This window comes from Podarcis melisellensis, assembly GCF_964234715.1.
Source record: "Podarcis melisellensis genome assembly, chromosome: 1".
NCBI lineage: Eukaryota > Metazoa > Chordata > Lepidosauria > Squamata > Lacertidae > Podarcis > Podarcis melisellensis.
In genome coordinates, this window is record NC_138528.1 from 68,481,970 (window position 1) to 68,504,545 (window position 22,576).

The 22,576-nt window shown below is 41.1% G+C and overlaps 1 protein-coding gene across 6 annotated transcripts in view; it reads left to right on the forward strand.

Moving 5' to 3' along the window:
* DENND2B (DENN domain containing 2B) overlaps positions 1–22,576 on the forward strand; it is a 158,711-nt gene that overhangs the window by 107,976 nt on the left and 28,159 nt on the right. For 5 of the 6 annotated variants that reach the window (XM_081918166.1, XM_081918165.1, XM_081918168.1 and 2 more), the window contains 7 exons: positions 7,609–7,757; positions 10,832–11,047; positions 12,809–12,905; positions 14,139–14,183; positions 16,463–16,647; positions 18,078–18,187; positions 19,893–19,962. In XM_081918166.1, coding sequence (XP_081774292.1) covers positions 7,609–7,757; positions 10,832–11,047; positions 12,809–12,905; positions 14,139–14,183; positions 16,463–16,647; positions 18,078–18,187; positions 19,893–19,962 — 872 coding nt within the window. Of the gene's footprint in view, positions 1–4,825; positions 4,847–7,608; positions 7,758–10,831; positions 11,048–12,808; positions 12,906–14,138; positions 14,184–16,462; positions 16,648–18,077; positions 18,188–19,892; positions 19,963–22,576 lie in introns of those variants that run through there. The other variant, XM_081918170.1, reaches the window with a different exon arrangement.

The following is a 22,576-nucleotide window of genomic DNA, read 5'->3' on the forward strand; positions in this document are numbered from 1 at the left end:
AAGGTGATAGCTGCATATGATGACTTTCTGGAAACTCAGCAAGTGAACAGAATAAACGAGCAGCATTCAAAACCCACCATCATTCAACTGATGTCTGAAAGCAAGTTTAAAAGAAGAAGAAAGAATGCTTCTTTCTACCTCAGTAGTATTGCTTTACTTACATTCAAATTTCTGCAAATTCAAAAAATTGATTAATAAACTAAAACTCATACGATTAATCAATTAAAATTTCTTTAATAGGGTGACAGCTCTATACACAGTACAAGGAGAGCTTTCCTAAATGACTTTTCTGGAAGTTACTGGACCCAACCATAGTATTCAATTCTTATGAATGCCATCTTGAAAACTGCTCAATAACAATAAAGCAGGCCTTCACTGACCTATCATAATTTTGCCACATTTTAAAAATAAGTCCTATATTATTATGAATATGGGCTGAAAGTATTTTACTTTCATATTTTTAAATCCTTGATTATCATGATTGAATTTTCAAAGTTTTACTATGGACATGCATCTGCAAATACTGAATTATTCTAGAGAAAATGCTAAAACCCATTGTTTGTAGCCCAGTTCACACAGCACATTCATGTTCAGGGAATATATGTATCGGGAGCAGGTGAGACCATGTCTGCTTGCCCTGCCCCTGAGTTCCTTGTGGGGTGGTAACAGATGACTGAGTTTGTCCTTAGGAATATAGGAAGTTCCCTTAGTCAGACTATTGATCCATCCAGCTCTTTGTGGTTTCTGCTGCTTGGCAGCAGCTGCCCGCAGTTTCAAGGAGGAGCCTTTTCTTGCCCTCTCCAGACATGCAGTGAACTAAACCTGGGTGCATGCAAAGTGAGTGCTTTTCTACTAACCTATGGCCATTCCCAAGGCAGCTCCTGTAGCCCTGAGACTGGCAGGACTTTGAACCTGCAATCATTCTTATACAGAGTCCTTGGCACCACTGGCCCTGTAATGTGTCATTCCGGGAATTCTCAGTGGTATCTTAAATCAATTATGCTCTTGGAAACATGCTTTACTAACATTTAGGCCCACTTTTCATGTACATCAGTGCACATTTGCAGTGAGGATGCAACCTCTGCTCAACTCTTCATGCTCTTATACTCATTTGAGCATAAGTATACACATACATGGAACACTCTTCAAAATACAAAGTTCTCCGGATATCTGTAACCTGTCTTTTAAGGTGAAGCAGGCTCTTCCCTGTCGCTAAGAATGCAATCTCTTGAACCTAGGGAATTGAAAGTCGCCACTGTTGTCTGCTCACTAGCTTCAACAATGATTCATCTCCCCTGTTTCCAGTCTGCTTGCCAGTGTCAGTCCCAAATCAGCCAGGATTGTGGTTTTGAAGGAGCAGCAGATTGTTCAAGTCTGTCTGCAAGCTCACACCTGCTTGAGAATCGCTATTTGTGTTGCCTAGAAAATGCCTCAAAAACAGATTTTTTTTGAGTTGCAAATCTGTTCTCTTAGTTATAGACTAACGGGCAGAAATGCTTTATGTGCTGCATGAAATTCCCTTTGATAAATCCCTGCTTTCAGAGTGCAAAGAAAACATGCTGCTCCAGATAATTATATGAGGAATTCAGTTTTTCTTTTTCTTGGTGCCATTTTTCATTCTTGCCTCACTTCATTGTTGGCTTGCTTAGCTTTGCCTAGACTTGGCTTCCCATCTGCCACGCTTGACAGCCAGTGTGGCAAGACATTTGCTGCACTGAGGGGCTGGCTGCATTCCTCGAAGCTGCACATTGAAGGAGTGCAACCATCACAAACAACTCATCAGTGCTTCAACTCCCCAGCACATTATTCTTTATTTCACCCAAAGTGTGTTGATTATTTTACCATGGCTTTCATTTGCTCTTACTTTGGACAAAATGTTGCACCATGTTGCCAACAAAACTATTCTGCAGATAAATGCACTGGAAGCGGTAGATTCAGGAATCTAGGAAAGCGCAAAAAAATAATTTTTTTTTTTAAAGACAGTTGACCTCCATTAAGGACCTGTGGTTAGAATTCTCATATTGCAAAATGCTGGATTTAAGAGATGTGGTCTTAAGCTGAAGTAAAGTCTGTTCTTTTCCTTCAACACCTGTGGGAGAGTGATTCAAGCCTTGAGACTTCAGTACTTGAAGGATAGCCTCTTCTCATCTGTCCCTACCCAGGCCCTGAGGCTATTAGTTGAGGCCCTCTTCCAAGTGCTCCCACAATCTGAGCAGCAGGGAATGGCCTTGAAGGAGAGGACATTTTTGATGGCATCTCTCCAGTTGTGGAATGCCCTCCCTGGAGAGGCTCACCTGGTGCCACCTTTAATATCCTTTTGGCACCCTTCTTTCCCCAGGCCTTTAAAATCTGCTTGTAAACGGCTCCAAAGCTTTTGCAATGATGTCATGATATGGTTTAGCCCTGTTAAGATGATTTTCTGGCTCTCCTCATTTTGATTTTATGATTATGACTGAATTTCTTTTAATCTCTGCTATGTTGTTTGTGGTAGTTTCATAGTGTGCTGTTATGTGACTTTTTCTGCAGAGGACTTCTGTGTTTTTAACTTGTTTGTAACCCATTCGTTAAGGGGAAGATAAATAAATGCAATAGATAAATAATGTGATAAAATGATTCGTCATAGAAAGGGAGGCTCATTTAATTATATTAAAGAATGGATCTTGAATGTTAACTCAAAAAAAAATCCCTACAAAAGTTTTCAGTGTCAATGAAATGTCTGCTTGGTATCAGTATAGCAGAATGGGTTTTACCTTTCCAACAGTTTAGAATTTTATTTTCTCACGTTATTTATTTATATACTATTCCTAAGTCTTCAGGCATCAAACTTATAGGTTTTAATGCTTGCACCCACAGCACTGAACAGTGTAAACCAATCTTCAGTCTTTACTGCATTTAACCCCTTTCCCCCTTGCTGTGTTCCGAGAAAAATCTGCCATCTTAAGCTGCTATTTGCATTAGGAGAAAATACTGTATTGGTGCCATCTCCCCAAAGCAGATAATGGTTTCAGATGAGGGATTTCCTTTAGCACCTTAGTGTGGGTTAAACCACAAAGCCTAGGACTTGCCGATCAGAAGGTTGGCGGTTCGAATCCCTGCGACGGGGTGAGCTCCCGTTGCTTGGTCCCTGCTCCTGCCAACCTAGCAGTTTGAAAGCCTGTCAAAGTGCAAGTAGATAAATAGGTACCGCTCTGGCAGGAAGGTAAACGGCATTTCCGTGTGCTGCTCTGGTTTGCCAGAAGCGGCTTTGTCATGCTGGCGACATGACCCGGATGCTGTACACCGGCTCCCTCGGCCAATAAAGCGAGATGAGTGCCACAACCCCAGAGTCGGCTACGGCTAGACCTGAATGTCAGGGGTCCCTTTACCTTTACCAGTCAAGGAGAGGGTTACATTTCCTTCCTTCTATTTCCAGCTGATGCTGTTTTAAAAACCTGCTTGTTAAATGCAAATCACAGCTAATGTCCTGAGCTGACTTCAGTCTCCTGACTTTGTGTCAGTTAGAGTAACTGACATCTGCCGATATTTCCAAATTCCTTTGATCTTCTTTAAGTTACTTTTTTTTTTTGCACTTGTTACGTTTTGAATTTCTCATTTTTCAGAACTGATTGTGAAACACTAGCTCGTTGTCCTTATTTTTTCTCTGGGCAGTCTCTTCAAGGTGTCACCGTAGAATTTATGGCTTCATATTTATACTCCACAAAGACTGAAATTCCATTAAAATTTATTTGCTGAAAATAGCCAAATAAGTTTCTAAATTATTCTTCATCTGAGCTGGGAGGTATCTTGTCTCCAGGGTTTGTGAGTTCCAGTGCATTCTATACATTTGCATTCCATGCTACTGAGATAATGATCAAGGGCTGCCAATTGAACCATTTTCTATTGCAGCAGCTGCTCAAGGTTTGTCATTAAAACAATCCAAAAATATTGGTTTGTGTGCAATGCCCTTTAAGGCACTGCCTACACTTTAGATAGTGAAAGTAGCATACCTTAATTAAAAAATAATAATATCTGTAGGTTAGTTTATTCTAAATGAATAAACATTGAGGAAGATCTGTAATTATTTCATTTCTCTGCCACTGGCCAGAATTTTTCATTTAAGTTCCATTCTTTAGCCCTCTCTGTTAATTTATCAGTCTGGCTAGACTTGCACACAAAGGCATTGCACCTTTCTTTCTCTTGTATTAATTCACACCTGCACACGAAGCAGTATGTCCTCCAGATGTTATTGGACTGCAGCTCCCATCATACCTGACCATTGGCCATGCCAGCTGTGGCTGATAGGAGTTGGAGTCCCTCAACATGTGAAGGGCACCAAATTGGCTACGGGGTGGGGTGGGGACTCATCCAGTTACACTAATAGATAAGTCGATTCAGGACAGGCAAAAGGAAGAACTTCCCCACGCAACACTTACTTGGAATTTCCTGCCACAAAAGGTAGTTAGATGACTTTAGAAAATGATTAGCAGGGGCAGCCTGGTGGAGGTGCCTCTGCTCTTCCCCTGCACATGGCTGCAATGGTTTCTTCCAAGATATTGCCAGAAGAAGCTGCTGCAGCAGGACCCAGTTGGCTGCAGGGGTAGGCAGAGCACCCTCGCAGCTGTCTGCCACCCAAGGTGGCTGCTTCAGCCCACCTCATGATTAGACAAATGGAGGGGGGTTGTTTGAAAAAATTGCCATGATAGCTAAGTAAAACGTTTAGTTTCAGCAGTAACTTGGTGAAAGCAACAGAGGCAGGTGGTTGCCCTTATTTGTGAACTGCTGGAAACGTTTGGCTGGCTGCTGTTGGGAACAGGATTGTGGACCCTTGATTTGGCCTAGAAGGACTTCTGTGTTCATATAGTTGCTGGTACCAACACATCTCCTGTGTAGTTGAGCCTGGAGGAATTATTTAAACCAGGGTGGTCCAGCACCTGGCCTGAGGGCCACATGAAGCCCTCAATGCCTTTTTGGTGGCCCTCTGCAGCAGCATTTGACTCCCACCCCCACAGCCCTTGCACTGCCTTTCCAAAGCTGGGTTAGCAAGGCGCTGGCTTTGGGCAGGAGGAGTGAGAGCTCTGACAGGGTCCTAGAGTCCTCCATTCTCCTACACAAAGCCTAGTTAATGGGTAGGCAAAATAAGACCCGAGGGCCGGATCTGGCCCAATTGCCTTTTATATCCGGCCCGCGGACGGTCCAGAAATCAGCATGTTTTTACATGAGTAGAATGTGTCCTTTTATTTAAAATGCATCTCTGGGTTATTTGTGGGGCCTGCCTAGAGTTTTTACATGAGTAGAATGTGTGCTTTTATTTAAAATGCATCTCTGGGTTATTTGTGGGACATAGGAATTCGTTCATTATTTTTTTTCATAATCTAGTCCAGCCCACCACAAGATCTGAGGGACAGTGGACCAGCCCCCTGCTGAAAAAGTTTGCTGACCCCTGGCCTAGTTAGTGCTTTCCCAACTTTGGGAATAATGTGAGCCTTCCAGGGCCTCACACCTCCTTTCCAAAGCCCAACCCCTCGCATATCCAACTTTAGGAAGTTAGCATGAGGGCTGAGGGGGCATCACATTTTGGCCTCGCTCTTCACCCCCACGCATCAAGGCAGTGTGCAGCCTGCATGTTCTGTGTCAAAGTTGGACCGCCCTGATTTAAACATTGACTAAAGCCTAACTTTCAAAATTATTGAATTCATTACAAAAAAATAAAAATGGGGGGCATGCCTGCAATCAGGCCTAAGGTCAGTTTTTCTTTATGGGTTTGTTTTTATTGACCCATCAAGCTTTCAGATATTTCTTACCTAGTTGAGTGGCCTGCTTTGTGTTTCATATGGAGGTTATCCAATATTTATTTTTATGTAGGAGTAGCATTTCCTTTAGATATTGTAAACGTTTGTAGACATTGGAAGTGAGAATGTTACATGAATGTTGGTGTGAGGTAACAGCTTCTGCTTGAGTTCATCATGACTATACCTATGCATTTCCCCCTATTTTGCAAAAAGATAATTTGCTCCTTTAACTCCTGCGCTATAAGGTGACAGATGACAGATTTACTAAAGCATGTGATAGGACAATGACATTATTATTTTTACCATTCATTTATTACAATAATCTGTATCCTGCCTTTCTGTGCACATGCCTGGTTCACATGATGCTTTAAACCAGGGACGTGGAACCGTTGGCCCTCCAGATATTTTTTTGAACTTCAACTCCCATCAGTCCTAGCAAGCATGGCCAATGGCCTGGGATGATGGGGGTTGTAGTTCAGCGACATCTGGAGGGCTCTGCACCTGGTTTAAAGCCTACTTAAACCAAACTATGGCTTAAAAGGTGATCATGCAGTATCCTGGTGCCTGCTGCTCAAATTGTGGGTGCTCTTGACTCCTTCCTCACTTCTCCTTAGCTGCTGTATCTAAACTGGGGCTTGTGGTTTCTCCAAACTATGATAACAATAGTAACCAAGATGTGTTCTTGGCTTACTGCTCATGGTTTGTTTGGGCAGGGGGAAAACAAATCAGAAGCCTCGGTTTAAATGTAACCCTAAGGCTTACAATGGCTTAGCTCCTAGCAGCATGACAGGAGCAGGAGTGGGAGAATAACAAAGCACCCATAATTTCAGCAGTGCACACCAAAATGCTCCACACTCACCTTTAAAACTCAGACACTATTCAGCTTTCCGGCTTAAACTGCAGCTAGGCCATTCTTTTTATTAATTCAGATTGAAGCAGATTTTGGGGAAAGCGTGTCAAAATGTAGTATTTCCTAAGAAACAAGAGGATATAGATGGATCTGGGTTGTGGCTGATGTGTGTACATTGCTTCCTAAACCAACAGTGGGAGCGCACTGGATTCAGAGTAAATGGGAGTGTGTTCATAGCCATTGTTTAGTGTAACAATAATTAAATTGACATGCAAACCAAGCCTGAGTGTGCTTAAGGCAGTTGCAAAACAATACAAAAACGTCTTCCATTATTTTTATTATGACAGTCAATTGTAACTCTCTGATTTGCAATTCTACAAACACATTTCACAAGCGACATTGTCTCATTGAACTCAGTAGGATTTCTGAGCAGTGGTGCAGTTAGGTAATTTTTGACTCTGGACTTAATTATCTTAACACACACACACACACACACACACACACACACACTCATGGTAGATAGCAACGTGTGTTCCTTCATTTCAAAATGTGGTGAGCCAGCCTGCTGTGTTTGGGGCCATTTTGCTCATTCTGCTGAGTAGGGGCCCTGGACACATCCCCCAAAGCCCTGCCCTGATGGCATCCCTACTCCTGAGTAAACACACAGAGGATTGAACTGTTAGTAATCTGCCTGGTTCTCCTGAAAGTAGCTGTGTGTTTAACGCTTTCTTTTACATTCATGAATAAAGCTTGACAGAGCTGTAGGGACTCAGAAAGCAGTCTTGTGAAATCGCTACAGGGAAGAAAAAAAAAACACCGCACAGTCTTTCGTAGCCAGAATTTCCTCCAAGTACTTCCAGCTGCACTTGGAAGGATGAGTCACGCTGGAAGCAAAGGAGGTTTTCTACGAGCCTTTTGCTTAGTTCACATGATTTTTTTTTAATTTTACATTCCTATCTGTTTTTCTTTCCTTAAAAAAAAATTGTTAAGGAGATTCACCCAAGGAAAATCCGTACGAGGATGTGGAACTAAAAGCCCGTAATGCAGGCCGAAAATCCCAGCAGTTCTCAGAAAGTTCCCTAGATACTTTGCACAGGATGTGGCCTCCGCAGGACAGGAAGTACACAGCACCTCCACAGGTAATACAGCATGTCCTAAAGAGGGCTGGGCTGTGCTCAGACCTTGTGTTTAGATGTGAGCGTGTTTTATTTGTTTGTTTGCAAAAGAACTAGCCACAGGAGCAGAGCTAGGAAAAGGGATACTAACTGTAAATGAACTTGATGAAACCAAAAAAGGTTATAAGAAAGGAAGTAGAATCCTTTTAGATGTTTGCTGTAGAAAAAAAGGAAGCTTTAAGTTTATATACATTTGCTGTAAACATGCGCTTAAATTCTGTGATGCTATTTGATTCTTTATACAGTTATAAAGTTTGTTACCCTTTGCTAAAGTTAGTAAGTCGCAGAATGAGTCACTGTATGTTCTGTCAGTTTCAATAGAAGATAGGCAAAGCTCTGGGTGTTGTTGTTTTTTTAACCTAAATTATTATGAATTGTCAACCCAAGCTTTATATCTAATCTACTAAAAATAGTGTTAAAACAATGAATGGGAAAATGGCAAGGCACAGCAAGATTTTCCTTAGACAGATAACTGCTTTAGCTCCTCATCTCCCAAAGCAATGTTGCCTCTTATATGACAGTCATGCTGGTCCTGTATGGATGTATGTGAAAATGCCTCATTGGGTTTAGTGTACTTTACTTCTAGAAAAAAATAGCTGAAATCAGAGGACATTATTTCCAAATGCCTTTGATAAAATTATGTAAGGGTTTGTAATGTTTATGACATAATAGCCTACAGTAAAAACCTTGACGTATGTGGAATGTCAAATTAATTTTGAATCAGTGGGCTTTAGTTCTGAATTCACTTATTGATTATAAATGGGCTTGTGTATTTGTTTTGTTCAAAATAGATTTTTAAATGTCTGATTTTGTTTTATAAAAATGAACACTATCTCTCATGAATTTGGATTACTGTTGTTAAAGATATTCTGTGTGTGAGTGTCTGAGTGCTGATTGGATTAGTTCTTTCCAATACTGTATTAGGAATTTAGAACTTGTGTTTGTGCTGAAGCAAATGAATCAAGTGGGTTATTATTAAACAACTACATAAACTTATTATTTGTATCTCACACAGAAGACATAAGACCTTTTTACACAGATTCTCTTTTGTATGACAATTGGGCGTTTGAAAATTTCCATCTACCTGCTAGCCCATAGTTCGTCCCTTGGCGCTTACAGATTATTAGAATGCAATATATAATGTACAATACAATAAAAACGATCAGAGACAGAAACAAACTTCACCACTGGACAGAATAAAATCAGTAACTTTTAGCAAATTGCAAATGCTTTCCTAAAAAGAAACTTGTTACCAGCTTCCCCCAAAGTGATTGTGTTAAGCAAGTAGACTTCCTACAGTAACTACCTTCCTAACCTCAGATGACAGGGACATGTGGAACATATTTTTGCATCAGTATCAGTCTGAGTGCAGTCCCCAGATCTTTCCTCAAGGAAACATTTTAATGGAATGATATTGCAGTTCCTGAACACTCAAAAGCGCAGTATCTCCCCTGATCATAATCACTGCTATTACGGTTGTGTGGAATATCCCCTTGCATTCACGTGCTTAGTCATGCTGGCCACATGACCCGGAAAAACTGTCTGCGGACAAACGTTGGCTCCCTCAGCCAGTAAAGCGAGATGACCACCACAACCCCAGAGTCGTTTGTTACTTAACTGTCAGGGGTCCTTTACCTTTTTTATGGCGCAACCACACTGTGTAGGATTCTAGTCACTGGACCTAAAAAAAATGGCATAGAAAAGGGCAAATGATCAGGAGTGTAGGGTAACTCCACTCTAAGGAAATGTTTTGTTTACAGCCAGTTTAGTATAAAGATGAGTAAAGTGGGGGCACGATACAGGTTTATAAAATTATGCATGGTGTGACAAAAGTTGATAGAGAGAGGTTTCTCTTCCTCTTCCTCTTATAACACAACCTGGGCTCATGAATGGTGGGAGATTATGATATACAAAAGGAAGTACTCTTCACACAGAATTATTAATATATGTTTAGTGGGAGGGAAGAAAGACTCTGTATTGTCATGTATAAAAAGGAAGAGAGGAAATATTATTCTAGCTGTGCAATCCTGTCCATATTTACTGTGAAGTAAGCCCCACTGTGTTCAGTGGGATTTGTTTCCATGCAGGTGTTCATAGAATTGCAGCCTAGAGCAGTCAATTGCCAAGTACTGAGAGTTCTGTGGAAGACATCCCCAGTTAAAGATTGCAAGCCAAGAGAGTGATGGGACTAGAAGGGCTAATGTTCTGAGCTGGTATAAGGCAGCTCATTATACTAATGGCAGAATGTAGTCTTTTTCAATACAAAAGGGCAATTTTGTCTCTCTGACCAACAATCTCTCCTTATTTACAGTTCACTGAAGCTCATTTGAGGTCTTTCTGCTAATTATATTAAAAATTCAGTCAAGGCCCGGCATGGCTGGACTTTGCTGGAATAACTGTGTTTCTATGGGTGGAATTTGTTTTTCCTCCAAAATGATATTGTAGAGCTGGAAAAGGTGTACAAAAAGGCTGCCAAAATGATCAGGGGGATAGAGTAACTCACAACAAATGAAGCTTACAATATTTGGAGGCTACTGATTTTTTTAAAAAGGGGGGGGGGAAGGGGGAGCATGAAAAAGTGTGCAAAATTATGCATGGAGTAGAGAAAGTGGACAGACGGAAGTATTTCTCCATCAGTCAAAATTCTGGAGCCCAGAGTCATCCAGTTATGAGAAATGGTAGGCAATTCAAGACTGACAAAAGTAAGTACTTCTTCATAAAGCACATAGTTAAACTATGGCAATCAATTCAACAGGATGTGGTGATGGCAACCTACAGATGGCTTCAAAAAGGAACATAAGGCTATCATTGGGTACTAGACAAAATGGCTACACACCATTTCCAAGATCAGAGGCAGGGTGCCCCTGAATACCTGTGCCTGGAGATTATGAGCAGGCGAGTACTACTGCTGTCATGTCCTGCTTAGGGTCTTCTCATAGGCACCTGGTTGGCCAATGTGTGAAACACAATGCTGGATTAGATAAGCCTGTGGTCTGATCCCACAGGGCTCTTCTTACTTTCTTATGCCTACTTCTTAGCTACCTTCAAAGCCCAGCAGCCAGTCACTAAGAATCGGAAACTGGTCAGAAAGGAGAAGCCATCGTGTACCACGGTTACCCAAGAGACACAGTCATGATGACATGCTGCTGCTGGCCCAGCTTGGCATTCCCTCCTCTCCATCCAGCCTGAATGAAGACAGTTTGAGTACTACCAGCGAACTTCTTTCCACACGCAGAGCCCGGAGGGTGCCAAAGGTAACTACTACAAATCGGTCATGATGTTGCTTTTTCTTACCCTTGGTGTAATATCCCAAATTCAGTACAAAATTAAGTATTGTTGCTGGAGGCAGTGTGCCCTTGAATGCCAGTTGCTGAGATTCACAACTGGACAAAGTGCTATTGCTCTCAGGTTTTTTTTTTCGTTTCCCCATAGTCCTGATCTAGCAGGTCTCTTCTTATGTTCTTACTGTGAGAGAGATTGGATCCTGTCTATCTATCTATCTATCTATCTATCTATCTATCTATCTATCTATCATTTGTCTATCATCTATATCTATCTATCATCTATCTATCTATCATCTATCTATCTATCTATCTATCTATCTATCTATATCATCTATCTATCTATCATCTATCTATCTATCTATCTATCTATCTATCTATCTATCTATCTATCTATCTATATCTATCTATCTTCTATCTATCTATCATCTATCTATCTATCTATCTATCTATCTATCTATCTATCTATCTATCTATCTATATCTATCTATCTATCATCATCCATCATCTATCTATATCTATCTATCATCTATCTATCTATCTATCTATCTATCTATCTATCTATCTATCTATCTATCTATCTATCATCTATCTATCTATCATCTATCTATCTATCATCTATCTATCTATCTATCTATCTATCTATCTATCTATCTATCATCTATATCTGTATCTATCTATCTATCTATCTATCTATCTATCTATCTATCATCTATCTATCTATCATCTATCTATCTATCTATCTATCTATCTATCTATCTATCTAATCTATCATCTATCTCTATGCTCAACAATGCATATGGGAATACCTGGATTGGGGGAGGGGAATCCCTGAGTTGTTGTTTTTTTGTGCTGCAGCAACCAACTTCAGACTGAAAGGTAAAAGCACTAAAACAGGCATTGCTTACACATGTGGTGTAAAGGACATGTATATCCATGTAACACCTGCCGTGGCCATGTGGCCTTCTAGCTCTCAATAAAGGGAAAACAACTGCATGAAATATCCACAAAGACATCTGAGCCGCAAGTTATGTTGTTGGCACAGTGGGTGTCTGCCTTCACCACTCCATTTCTGGAAAAGATTTTTTAGGTGCATGTGTGAAAAGGGGCAATTACACGCTTTCCCTTAATCTCTGCAAACTGGTGCATTGCTCTGTTTTGCTTAAATTATAATGTGAGTAGCAATTGACCTGCTGCTATTTATAATCCATGGTTTGTGCCTAAAGTTTTTTGTTTTTGTTTGTCATGGTGGTTCCCAAGGAAATCGCAACTGATCCAACATGGGTCCTATTGTTTATATCTGTGCAATTCAGATAGCTGCGTCATGGCAGATTGGAAACAAGCCTCAATTAAAGTTAAGGTCTTGCAACTTGGTAAAAAACTTACAAATCTAAGAAGGAGATGGAATAATTATCTGGTAGTATGAGCAGTTAGAATGAACAATGCATAGCATATTTATTTATAATGATAAATGTAGCATTTTCCTTATATGTTTAACTCTTTCCTGTGCAGTTGTGTTTAGTACATTCTTAACAGAACTTCCCCTCCCTCTCTTCTCCCTGTTCTGGGTTTCTCCCAAACCATTTGGAGCAGATTTGGAGAGGGCAGAGGGTTTGCTAACATATCCTGTGCATTGCATACTGCCCTCACCCACAGACCTTTTTTATTCTCCATCCTTATTAGAGTTCAAGTGCTGATTTGATGGAAGCTAATGGCTCTCCTCTTCTTTTTCAGCTTGTACAAAGGATCAATTCTATCTATAGTGCAAAGAGAGGGAAAAAAAGATTGAAGAAGCTTTCAATGTCCAATATTGAAACAGCATCACTGAGAGGTATATCATGAAATCCGTTTTAGCACCCATCTTTCATTACAGAAGTCACTTTTACACTGATATACTGTATAATAAATAAACAGATAAAGCTGCATGGTCAGGTGCTTGTTCCTAAGCACAAACTAGGGAATTGCAGCCAATTAGGGGTCCCTGGTGTGCATCCTTCAGCATTTAGGAATGCCCATCTGCCTTTCACATTTCCACATTTAGTGCAAGAGATACTAGGGAAATGTGGCCATAGCTGCAACAAACCTGATTGCTATATAGAGTGTGAAACGGCTCTCAATGTTTCCTGGAAGGTGCCAGCTAATTTCTGCAGAACTGTGCTCATGGTGAAGCCACATCGGCCACTGATTTATTCCTGTCAACTTGTTGCATATGCAACAATGTGAAAGTAAAACCAATTAATAAAACTGGATCCTGTGTGCATATTCTTTCCAAATGGATGTTTTTAATATTTGCTATGGTCTGCGCATCTCATGTGCATCTTTGTATGTGCATGTGATCATGTATGCCAGTGTGTGTGTGTGCCAGGCTAGCAGAAGTAATGAGAGTTCCTAATGGTCCTGCCCTATGAGATGTACCACTCCAACACCAAGACATGAAACATAGAGGGCTTAGGAAATTGTCTTGTACTAAGTGAAGCCATTGGTCCACTCACTTTGACTGGCAGCAGCAGTCCAGGGTTTCAGACAGGGTGCAATGTGGGAGACTGAATACAACGCAGATGCCTATCCGCTGACCTAAGGCCCTTCCCTTATATCTAGATCTGAACTTAGCCTTGCTACTGCTTGCTGCTGGCTCCCTGCCCTTGACACATAGCTGCTGGCCTGCTTAAGAACAGCCACATGCTGTGAATGTGTCGCCAGCCTAGCTACCAGTATGCCCACTTACCCAAGTGGGCATTCATCACAGAATTAATTCATGTTATTCATACAGATTTCTGACTACTTAAGCTTTTAAAGTGTCCCCCTTGACTCCTCTGAGGTGTTACAATCTCTTTTCAGTAAAAAGAATTTGAATGGGAAAGTGTCAAACTAGTTTTCAAAATGCTTCCTCAAGCAGCCTGGAAATTACTTTTTTCTTAAAGATTTCCATAATCATGAAACATCGCTTGACCATGTATTTTCATTGCAGGACATAAGGACAGACATTTTTTAATTATTATTTTTCTAACTTTAAGAGCAAACCTGAAGTTTCCTTCTGAAAATAAAATCCTTCTCTCTCTTTCAGATGAAAATAGTGAGAGTGAGAGTGATTCAGATGACAGGTTTAAAGGTGAGAGGCTAAGCATTCCTTATTTTGTATCTTGAAATTAAATGGGAGACAAGGTGATAGAACTACAGTTCCCCCTTACCACATCCTATTTCATCTCTGACAGCAGAGGCACATGAGGGTGGTGATGGAGCAGCAGTGGCACGCGATCAGGGGTCAGCAAACTTTTTCAGCAGGGGGCCGGTCCACTGTCCCTCAGACCTTGGGGGGGGGCAGACTATATTTTGAAAAAAAAAATGAACGAATTCCTATGCCCCACAAATAACCCAGAGATGCATTTTAAATAAAAACACACATTCTACTCATGTAAAAACACCAGGCAGGCCCCACAGATTACCCAGAAATGCATTTTAAATAAAAGGACACATTCTACTCATGTAAAAACATGCTCATTCCTGGACCGTCCGTGGGCTAGATTTAGAAGGTGATTGGGCCGGATCCAGCCCACCAGGCCTTAGTTTGCCTACCCATGCCGCTAGGTGCTGGCAGCACTTGGACGGGACAGGGTGGCAGCAAGGTCAGGGAATGGCAGCAGCATTCTATAGGTGCATCCTGGCTGCTACTGCCAACTTGGAGCTCTCCGGACTTTGCTATTGCCCTAGTGCTCCTGTCGCTGCTGGCTGAGCATCATCACAAACGATGCTGCTGGTCTCTAAGGGTCCCCTGAGCCTAAGAATCGGCCTTTGGAGAGGTGGTACATTGGGGGTGCAGTAAGGAAGAAGCAGGAAAGCCATTTCATTGTCTTTAGGATGTTTGCATTTGACTAGAGTAATTATTCTCTTGCAAGGCCTTGTATCAAGGATTGGTAACCCCCAGCCTTCCATGATAGTCTTGAACTCCAACTCCTGTCATTCCTGCCCGTTGGCCATGCTAGCTGAGGATGATGGGAGTTTGAGCCCAACAGCATCTGTATGGCCACAGGTTTCCCAATCCCTGCATTTAGCCAAAAAGAATATAATAAGTAGTAGTCATTGTGGTGGACAATTGTAACACTGCGTTTCCTAAATGCTTAAAGCACTTTGTAGATATGTTATATCAGTAATCATTATCTATAGCAAGCCTATATAATATGCCAGTACTGTCATCACCCTATTATAGATTGGCGGCAGTAGGCATTTAAGGTGAAAGCTACCCAATACAGTTCTTCCCAGCTTGGAGCACCTGCTCAGAACCAGCATTTTCTGCAGCTTATCTTCTTTTTACAGTTTTTTTTAGCATGGAGCAAATTAATTAAGGTGCACTAAATGCAAAGCTTCATATAAAGGAATGGGTTTTTTTTTTAAAATGAGAAGAAATATAGTGGATATGACTATCACTTAAAAATCCTTTAAAGACAGTAATAATAATGATGAAGAAATGATTGTGAAATTGCTGGGCACAGTTTCTCTTCTCCTTAGCCGTTTTTGCTGCTTTTGCTTTCTAGCAGTCTGGTGCATCTCAGTCTTTGTCTGGCCAGTAAATCTGTTTTTATGGACTTACTTCCCAGCTAGTGCCAGAATCTGCTTTTATTCCAGTGAATTTCCTGGCTTTAGGTTGATACAGATTACTGTGGTAATCTGAGGTGCAGCAGAAACGGATGGGTGAAACTGCAGCTTGTTGCTGCTCCTTCTGTGGGGCCTTAAAATTAGTATTATATATTTGTTATTGTATTTTTCCAAAAGGCAATGCTCTTATATTACCTGGGGGGGGGGCATTCACTCCAGGAGGAGCTTCCTTTTTTCTGCTTTTTAAAAAACAATGCTATCATCAGTCTAGTCCCTGATCTAGATTGGGACCACAGTACAGGGGGCAAAGCGTTAAATCTCTCCCTAATGCACACCCTCATTCAAATCAACCCCCCTCCCCATATCTACATGGGGGGAGAAAAGAGAAGGGAAAGTTTTGTTGTGCAAGCAGAAGTCCTTGTGTAGGGCTTCTGCTGCCAGAAATCCTTAGTTGAATCCCACCCAGAGGACTTTATCACATCAAGGCTGAAACATATTTGGCAACACAGACCTGATTCTAAAGTGATGTGAGAAGCTATTTTATGTTTGTTAATAAAGTATAGGGATCCTTACGGTTTACAGCCTGTTGCATTTGATGCTATGCAGTCAGCTGACTTCGTGAAGCTTGAGTAGGTTGTATTCCTCAAGTTTCTTTTCAAGAACTTTTATCGCTTCTGTATTTGAAAAGGCTTTCATTTATGTAGGAAATAAAGACATGCAGAATTAAAAGTGAACGTGCTTGGGCTTAGCATCTCAGAAGCTGCCAAGTAATACTTCTTGCTTCTTTTCTAATATTAGCTCACACCCAGCGCCTTGTCCACATCCAGTCAATGCTGAAGAGAGCTCCTAGTTACCGGACTTTGGAACTGGAGCTGATTGAATGGCAGGAACGTGAATTGTTTGAGTATTTTGTGGTAGTTTCTCTTAAGAAGAAGCCCTCTAAAAATACTTACCTCCCTGAAGTCACATATCAGTTTCCAAAGGTAAAACAACAACTTTATCCGATTGCCGTCATTATTGTTATTGTAGCTGTTGACTGCTATTGTAGCATATATGGGACAGTGTTAGGCACATGCATAACTTAAAAATAGACACATGTCCAATTTTAAGAAATATTACTATAGATGGGTGGACATTATTATTTTATATTTCACATTAAATTTATATAGTCATCCATCAATAAATATTCTCTAGGTGGTTTACAAACAAAATTTAAAATGATGCCAGTTTTTATTGCCCTTGTTTATGTTGTGGATGTTTTGATGAGACTTTTTATTGGAATGCTACCACTGCTGTGTTATTTTATTTTTTCTAAACTGCTGTGAGGTCATATTTTCAAACAAAGGGCAGCCTAGAAATGATTTTAAGTAAGTAGGTAGGTAAGTAAGTGAGTAAGTAGTAAGTAAATAGGGTGGCTGCATTCACACAGTGTGGCAAACTATAGTAAATGGTTTTTCTGTGAACATGGGAGATCGCTTCACTCCTCTCTTAGCACAAGCTGAAACAACGAATTGCAATCCCTGGCTCAATGTTATGGGAGAATGTAACACACTGTAGATGGTACAGATGTGTTCAGGGTGATGGTATTACAGCTTGATCTAGGGAAGAAGGAATTGCCACAGTTCCTTTCTATTCTGTAGAAATTGTTCTGTCCTCAGGATAGGATTTTGGGAGGGTGTGGAACACCATGGGTAGGGAGGCAGCAGCGTGGAACTCCTTTGCAATAGGCATCACTTTCACTTGTCCTTTCATTGTATACAACCCACTAACTTTTTTTCAAAATTGGCCTATTGAAATGAATAGCCTTGATAAACTTAGGTTTATTAATATCACTGGGTTTACTCTAAGTTAGTTGAATACGACCCATAAAGTCAGTCTTCTCAGTGTTTGTAGTTTTCTTTGCCTAGAGTCAAGATCTCATAAGGCTAATGGAATCAGGCAAAGGCAATAATGGAACAGCAGCAACAAAAGCAGGATCCTGAGTGGGTTTCTATGATTGTGTGGAGGAGAAAGATATCAATGAGGCTCTGATATCAATAATAATAATACCCAGCTTATCTATTTTGTCATTTGTCTTCTCTTGAACCAAAAAGGCAGTAGTTTAAATTCAAAAGGCACATTTTTGCCTTTCTGTGTATGTTTCTGTACTATGTAATATATATATATGGCTTTGGGGGATAAAATATAGTTTTCTCATTTAGTTACTTGGTTGAGTCACAGTTCAATCCTTAACCATGTTTACTTAGAAGTAAGCCCTATTGGGTTCAATGGGGCTTTTTCTCCCAGGTAAGTAGGGTTTAGGATTGCATCCTTAAGAGATGTTTGTAAAAGGATAGCTATTCCCTGTATTGATTTAAAAAGCCTGATTTGAGTCTGTTCTAGACTCTGCTGATGTTGACTTATTCAACCACAGCTAGAAAGACCCACAAAGCAAGTTCGCGAAGCAGAAGAACGTCTCAAGGCCATCCCACAGTTCTGCTTCCCAGATGCCAAGGACTGGAACCCAGTGTCAGAATACAACAGGTAAACTATCCTGCTGATAGTTATAAGACTGGATTCATGGATTGACAAAACACACATAAATCTGTGCCCTTTGCTTGTTGTTGAATGTAGATGACATTTTTTCTCTCCTTTGGAACTCTAGTCATGTTCTGCTGGTGCACCACACCTAGTTCTTGCCTCTTTTTGCTGCTCCTGCTAACGCCCTTTGCACAGCATTGAAGAAGATAATCAGTGAAATTGCTCATAGCAGTTGGATTACTGGCCTTTCTGGGCTCCCTGGGCTTAGAGAAGGGAGAACTCACTTCTGAGTATCACAAAAGCCCTGTTTAGGTTTTCTGTTACCAAGTAGAGCAGGGGTGGCTAACCCACAGCTCAGGGGGTGTTATCTGGCTACTCAATCTCTCTCTCTTTCTCTCTTTCCCTCTTTCTCTCCCTCTCTCCACCCTAATACCCAATGAGTTTAGCAATGGCACCAAAAAGAGAAAAACGATCAAGCGGACATAGCATTGGGTTGGGCACAGCCTTGCACTCTAATGGAGATGCAAATTGCCACGCTCCTACACATCAAATGGATAATTTTGTGAGCAGAGGGCTATAACTTATGGCCTTGGAGTGGTGCACAACAACTTCCTAGGAGGAAGGGCATGGTAGGCCTTGGAAAAGAAGGGCTGCCATGACAGAGAAGGGGAAGCGAATGGCCTCCAGCTACCCTGCACCCTGCTGTGGCTGCTCCCACTACCACTGCTGATGTCTGGGCAATGAGTGGTGGCAGGCAGGGATGGGTGGCTAGAGGGATAGAGCTCTCTGCTCCCTTCTCCCTGGTGCTATTACCACTGGCCAGACAAGTAACAACAGAAAGCGGGGAGGTGGCAGGGAGGAGGGAGCAGTTTCACAGTATGTGTTTTGGGGGAGGGATGGTGGAGAGAAAAGCCAGGGTTCCTTCTCCTTCTTCAGATCAGATTTTAATTTGAGCCGGAGTAGAGTTTGGGCCTTTTAAAGCTTGCCTCTCCTTTGAGGTGAGCTTTTGCAAGCTCCCAAAGACATTCTCTGAGCCTGGCTTGAGGGAGCTTTGCAACCATCTCTTGTTAAGTTCTGTATAGTTCTGATAGCAGTCAAGAACAAGAGATGTCAGTCTTTGGGGAGATTTTTCTGCTCACCTCAAAGTCTCCATACTTAAAGAAATAGCTCTCAGCATAACCTGCCAAACAAGCTTGCGAGGATAAAATGGGATGGAGGGAACTATGTATGCTGACATGAAGTCCTTGGAGGAAAAGTGGGATATGAATGAAATAAATGGAAAGGGAGGCTCCAGCTTGAAATAGCTGAATTGGAATTCATTGCTTAATTTGAATATATTCCATTCGGACTTAATTGGATCGGTGTGTTTCTTTCCTCCTACAGCATAAGCTACTGCATAAAGCATATTCTAGCTGGCCACTGTAAGTGGAGTGCTCTGTCTTACAACTGTGAGGCAAAAGAAACCAACCAATTTCACAATAGAATATCTGGTTCTCTGTTGCTTCTTGTGTTATGTAATCATTTACACATGGATAGAATGAGTACAAATCCTTTGGTTAGTCACAAAGCCTCACCAAGACTATGAGATAAAACCACAAGATTTATCTGTCTGGAAGATATCTCAAAACATGTCAAAATATTAATCGAAAGGAATCTTAACACCTGCTTTTTGGCAGCACAATAACATCTGTGGTAATCTTTGTTACAGTGAAACATTCTCTTTTATGCTGACGGGAGAAGATGGCAGCAGAAGGTTTGGTTACTGCAGAAGATTACTAGTAAGTACATCAACTTTTTTCAACGTACATTATGCTAAAAATGTGACATATTATGAGAGCTGAATGTGTCACTTTTGGGGCTGCGGACAAATGCAAGAAGAAAATTAATCTCTTGTGGTCTTAAGGGAAATACAGCTTTTTCTACAGAAAATCAAATCCATATTCATATTCCAGGGAATCTAGGAGTTACTGTATTTTACATGTTTCAGTGTTTATGGCAGGGAATTCCATTTTTTAAAACCAAGCCCACTCTCAATTGTTTATTCTACTTGGAAAATTCATACCTACCTACTCCCAAATTGGGCATTTCCAGAGAAGAGCTTACTAGAAGTAAAACAGGATGTATCTGATAGAAATGTTACCTATTATGAAGAGGATACAGAGCTACTGGCACTCATGCCAGTTGATTCTTTCCCCATGGTGATCCCATGAGTACATTTGGACTAGAAGTAGTAACTAGTATTAGCGGCATAGTGCATACTGGACTACAGATGCCTAGCACACCAGCAAACTAATGTACAGGTCACTAGAACTGCTAAAGGGTTTATGCACACTTACCTATTGCCTCACTCTTTCCAGGCACAGGTCCGCACTTAAAAGTTCCCTGTCCAAGTGTTTTTTGTTTGTTTTTGTTTTGCCCCAGAGCTTTCCCTGGAAAAAACTGCTTTTTAATGCTCAGTTGCAGCAAATGTCATTTCAGTGTCAATTAAGGGTTTCTGTGGATTGCTGTTTGTTCCGATTGAAGTTTAAAGAGCAGATTTTTCTGGGGGAAGCTCTGAAGAGAGAGAAAAGGGCACATAGAAACAGAGATTTAAAGCATAGGCTGTCCCTTAAAGGAGTGGAGGAAAGTTAAGTGTGGATAAAGCCAAAGCTAACATTGGGGAACTTCTTTTTCTACCTACATTTTATTGCTTCCTATCCCACTTGTAATGCCAAACAGAGGCCAGTAAGCTGCATTTTCTCATGCTCTGCCCATCTTCCCTTGTGTAGACATTACGTTATTGGGAAACTGGGTCGAGGTCATTCTTTGATTTCCACTCACGGCCAATTTAGATGTGGTGGTAGATGATCTATGTGCTTAAACACAGGGCTGCTCACAGACACACAGAAATGGGTTGTGCAGGCTCTAGTTTTAACAGCAAGAAGATGCATACAGGAATGGAGTGCTGAACACCCCTGTCCCTGGTTGTCTCTTACCTCTCTGCATCCCATCTTCCAACCACCTTTCTAGCAGTTAAGGATGCTTCTACTATTAGAGTTTCACTAGGGAGTAAAACACATGTGGGAATAAGATGTAGGGTGGTAATATAGAAGCAAGGGAAGATACAGTACCCCTCATCTGTAGTCTCCTTTTGCACTCACTCCCGTCTTTGATGATCGGGGCAGATCCATGATTAGGCACCTAGTATTTCTGCTATCATGTCTCCTCAGGCTATTGCTAGCAGTAGTAATATTATCCTACAGCAGTCTCTGGCATGTACAGTATAGGGAGGCAATCCATGCATGAGAATATGTTCCTGAATGTGGATTACACCTTGCTGAATTGAGGATGATCAAATGCAACCATTCATATAATGAAAGCCTCTGCCCACTTTATGTTTTCTCCACGAGATTGATGCTCATGACAGAAACAGCATGTATTTTTGAAATAGTTTAATTGATGTGGCAAGTTGTCTTACTTGGGGAGTTTTTTAATTGCAGGGACACGAATCAGGGAGCCAATATGGCAATTCCCCTATCTGTGAGACAATGGTAGTAAATAATCAAGAATAACAGAATATTAGGAATAATATTCCTAATGTGACCAGAAATAAGAAAAATATGATATATGACAACCAAAGGTCAACATCACCGTTGACCGCTTACACTGTGCTGACTCTGCAACACCGACCTTGGCTTTGGTTCAAACAAGTACAGTGGTACCTTGGTTCTCGAATGCCTTGGTACACAAAAAACTTGGAACCCAAACACTGCAAACCTGGAAGTAAGTGCTCTGGTTTGCGAACTTTTTTCGGAAGCCGAATGTGCTCTGCTTTGAGTGTATATTTATTGATTTGAGTGCCACACTTGCGATTTGAGTGTTACACTTCCGATTTGAGTGCTACACTTCTATTTTGAGTGTTACACTGAGGTCTGTCTGTTTTTGCTATTTATTTTGCGTTTTTGTTTTTGTGACTGTGTGGAACCCAGTTCAGCTACTGATTGATTGATTGTGTGACTCCAGTACACTGTTTATTGCTTTCATTTTATGGATCAATGGTCTCGTTGGATAGTAAAATTAATGTTAAATTCCTGTTTTAGGGGTTGTTTTTAAAAGTCTGGAATGGATTAATCCATTTTTGCATTACTTTCTATGGGAAAGTGCGCCTTGGTTTTGGAACGCTTTGGTTTTGAAACAGACTTCCGGAATGGATTAAGTTTGAGAGCCAAGGTACCACTGTAATTTGTAAGGGAGCAGCACATTAAGATGGAACCTTGTTTTGGAAAAGCAGATACTCCCACTTCTGAAGGGACTACCTGCTGTTAGATTTTTCTTTTCTTTTTTAGAAAGCTTAACTTTTCAGCAGCAGGTGCTGCTAATGGCCTGGGTTGGATGGTGGAGAGGAAGATACCA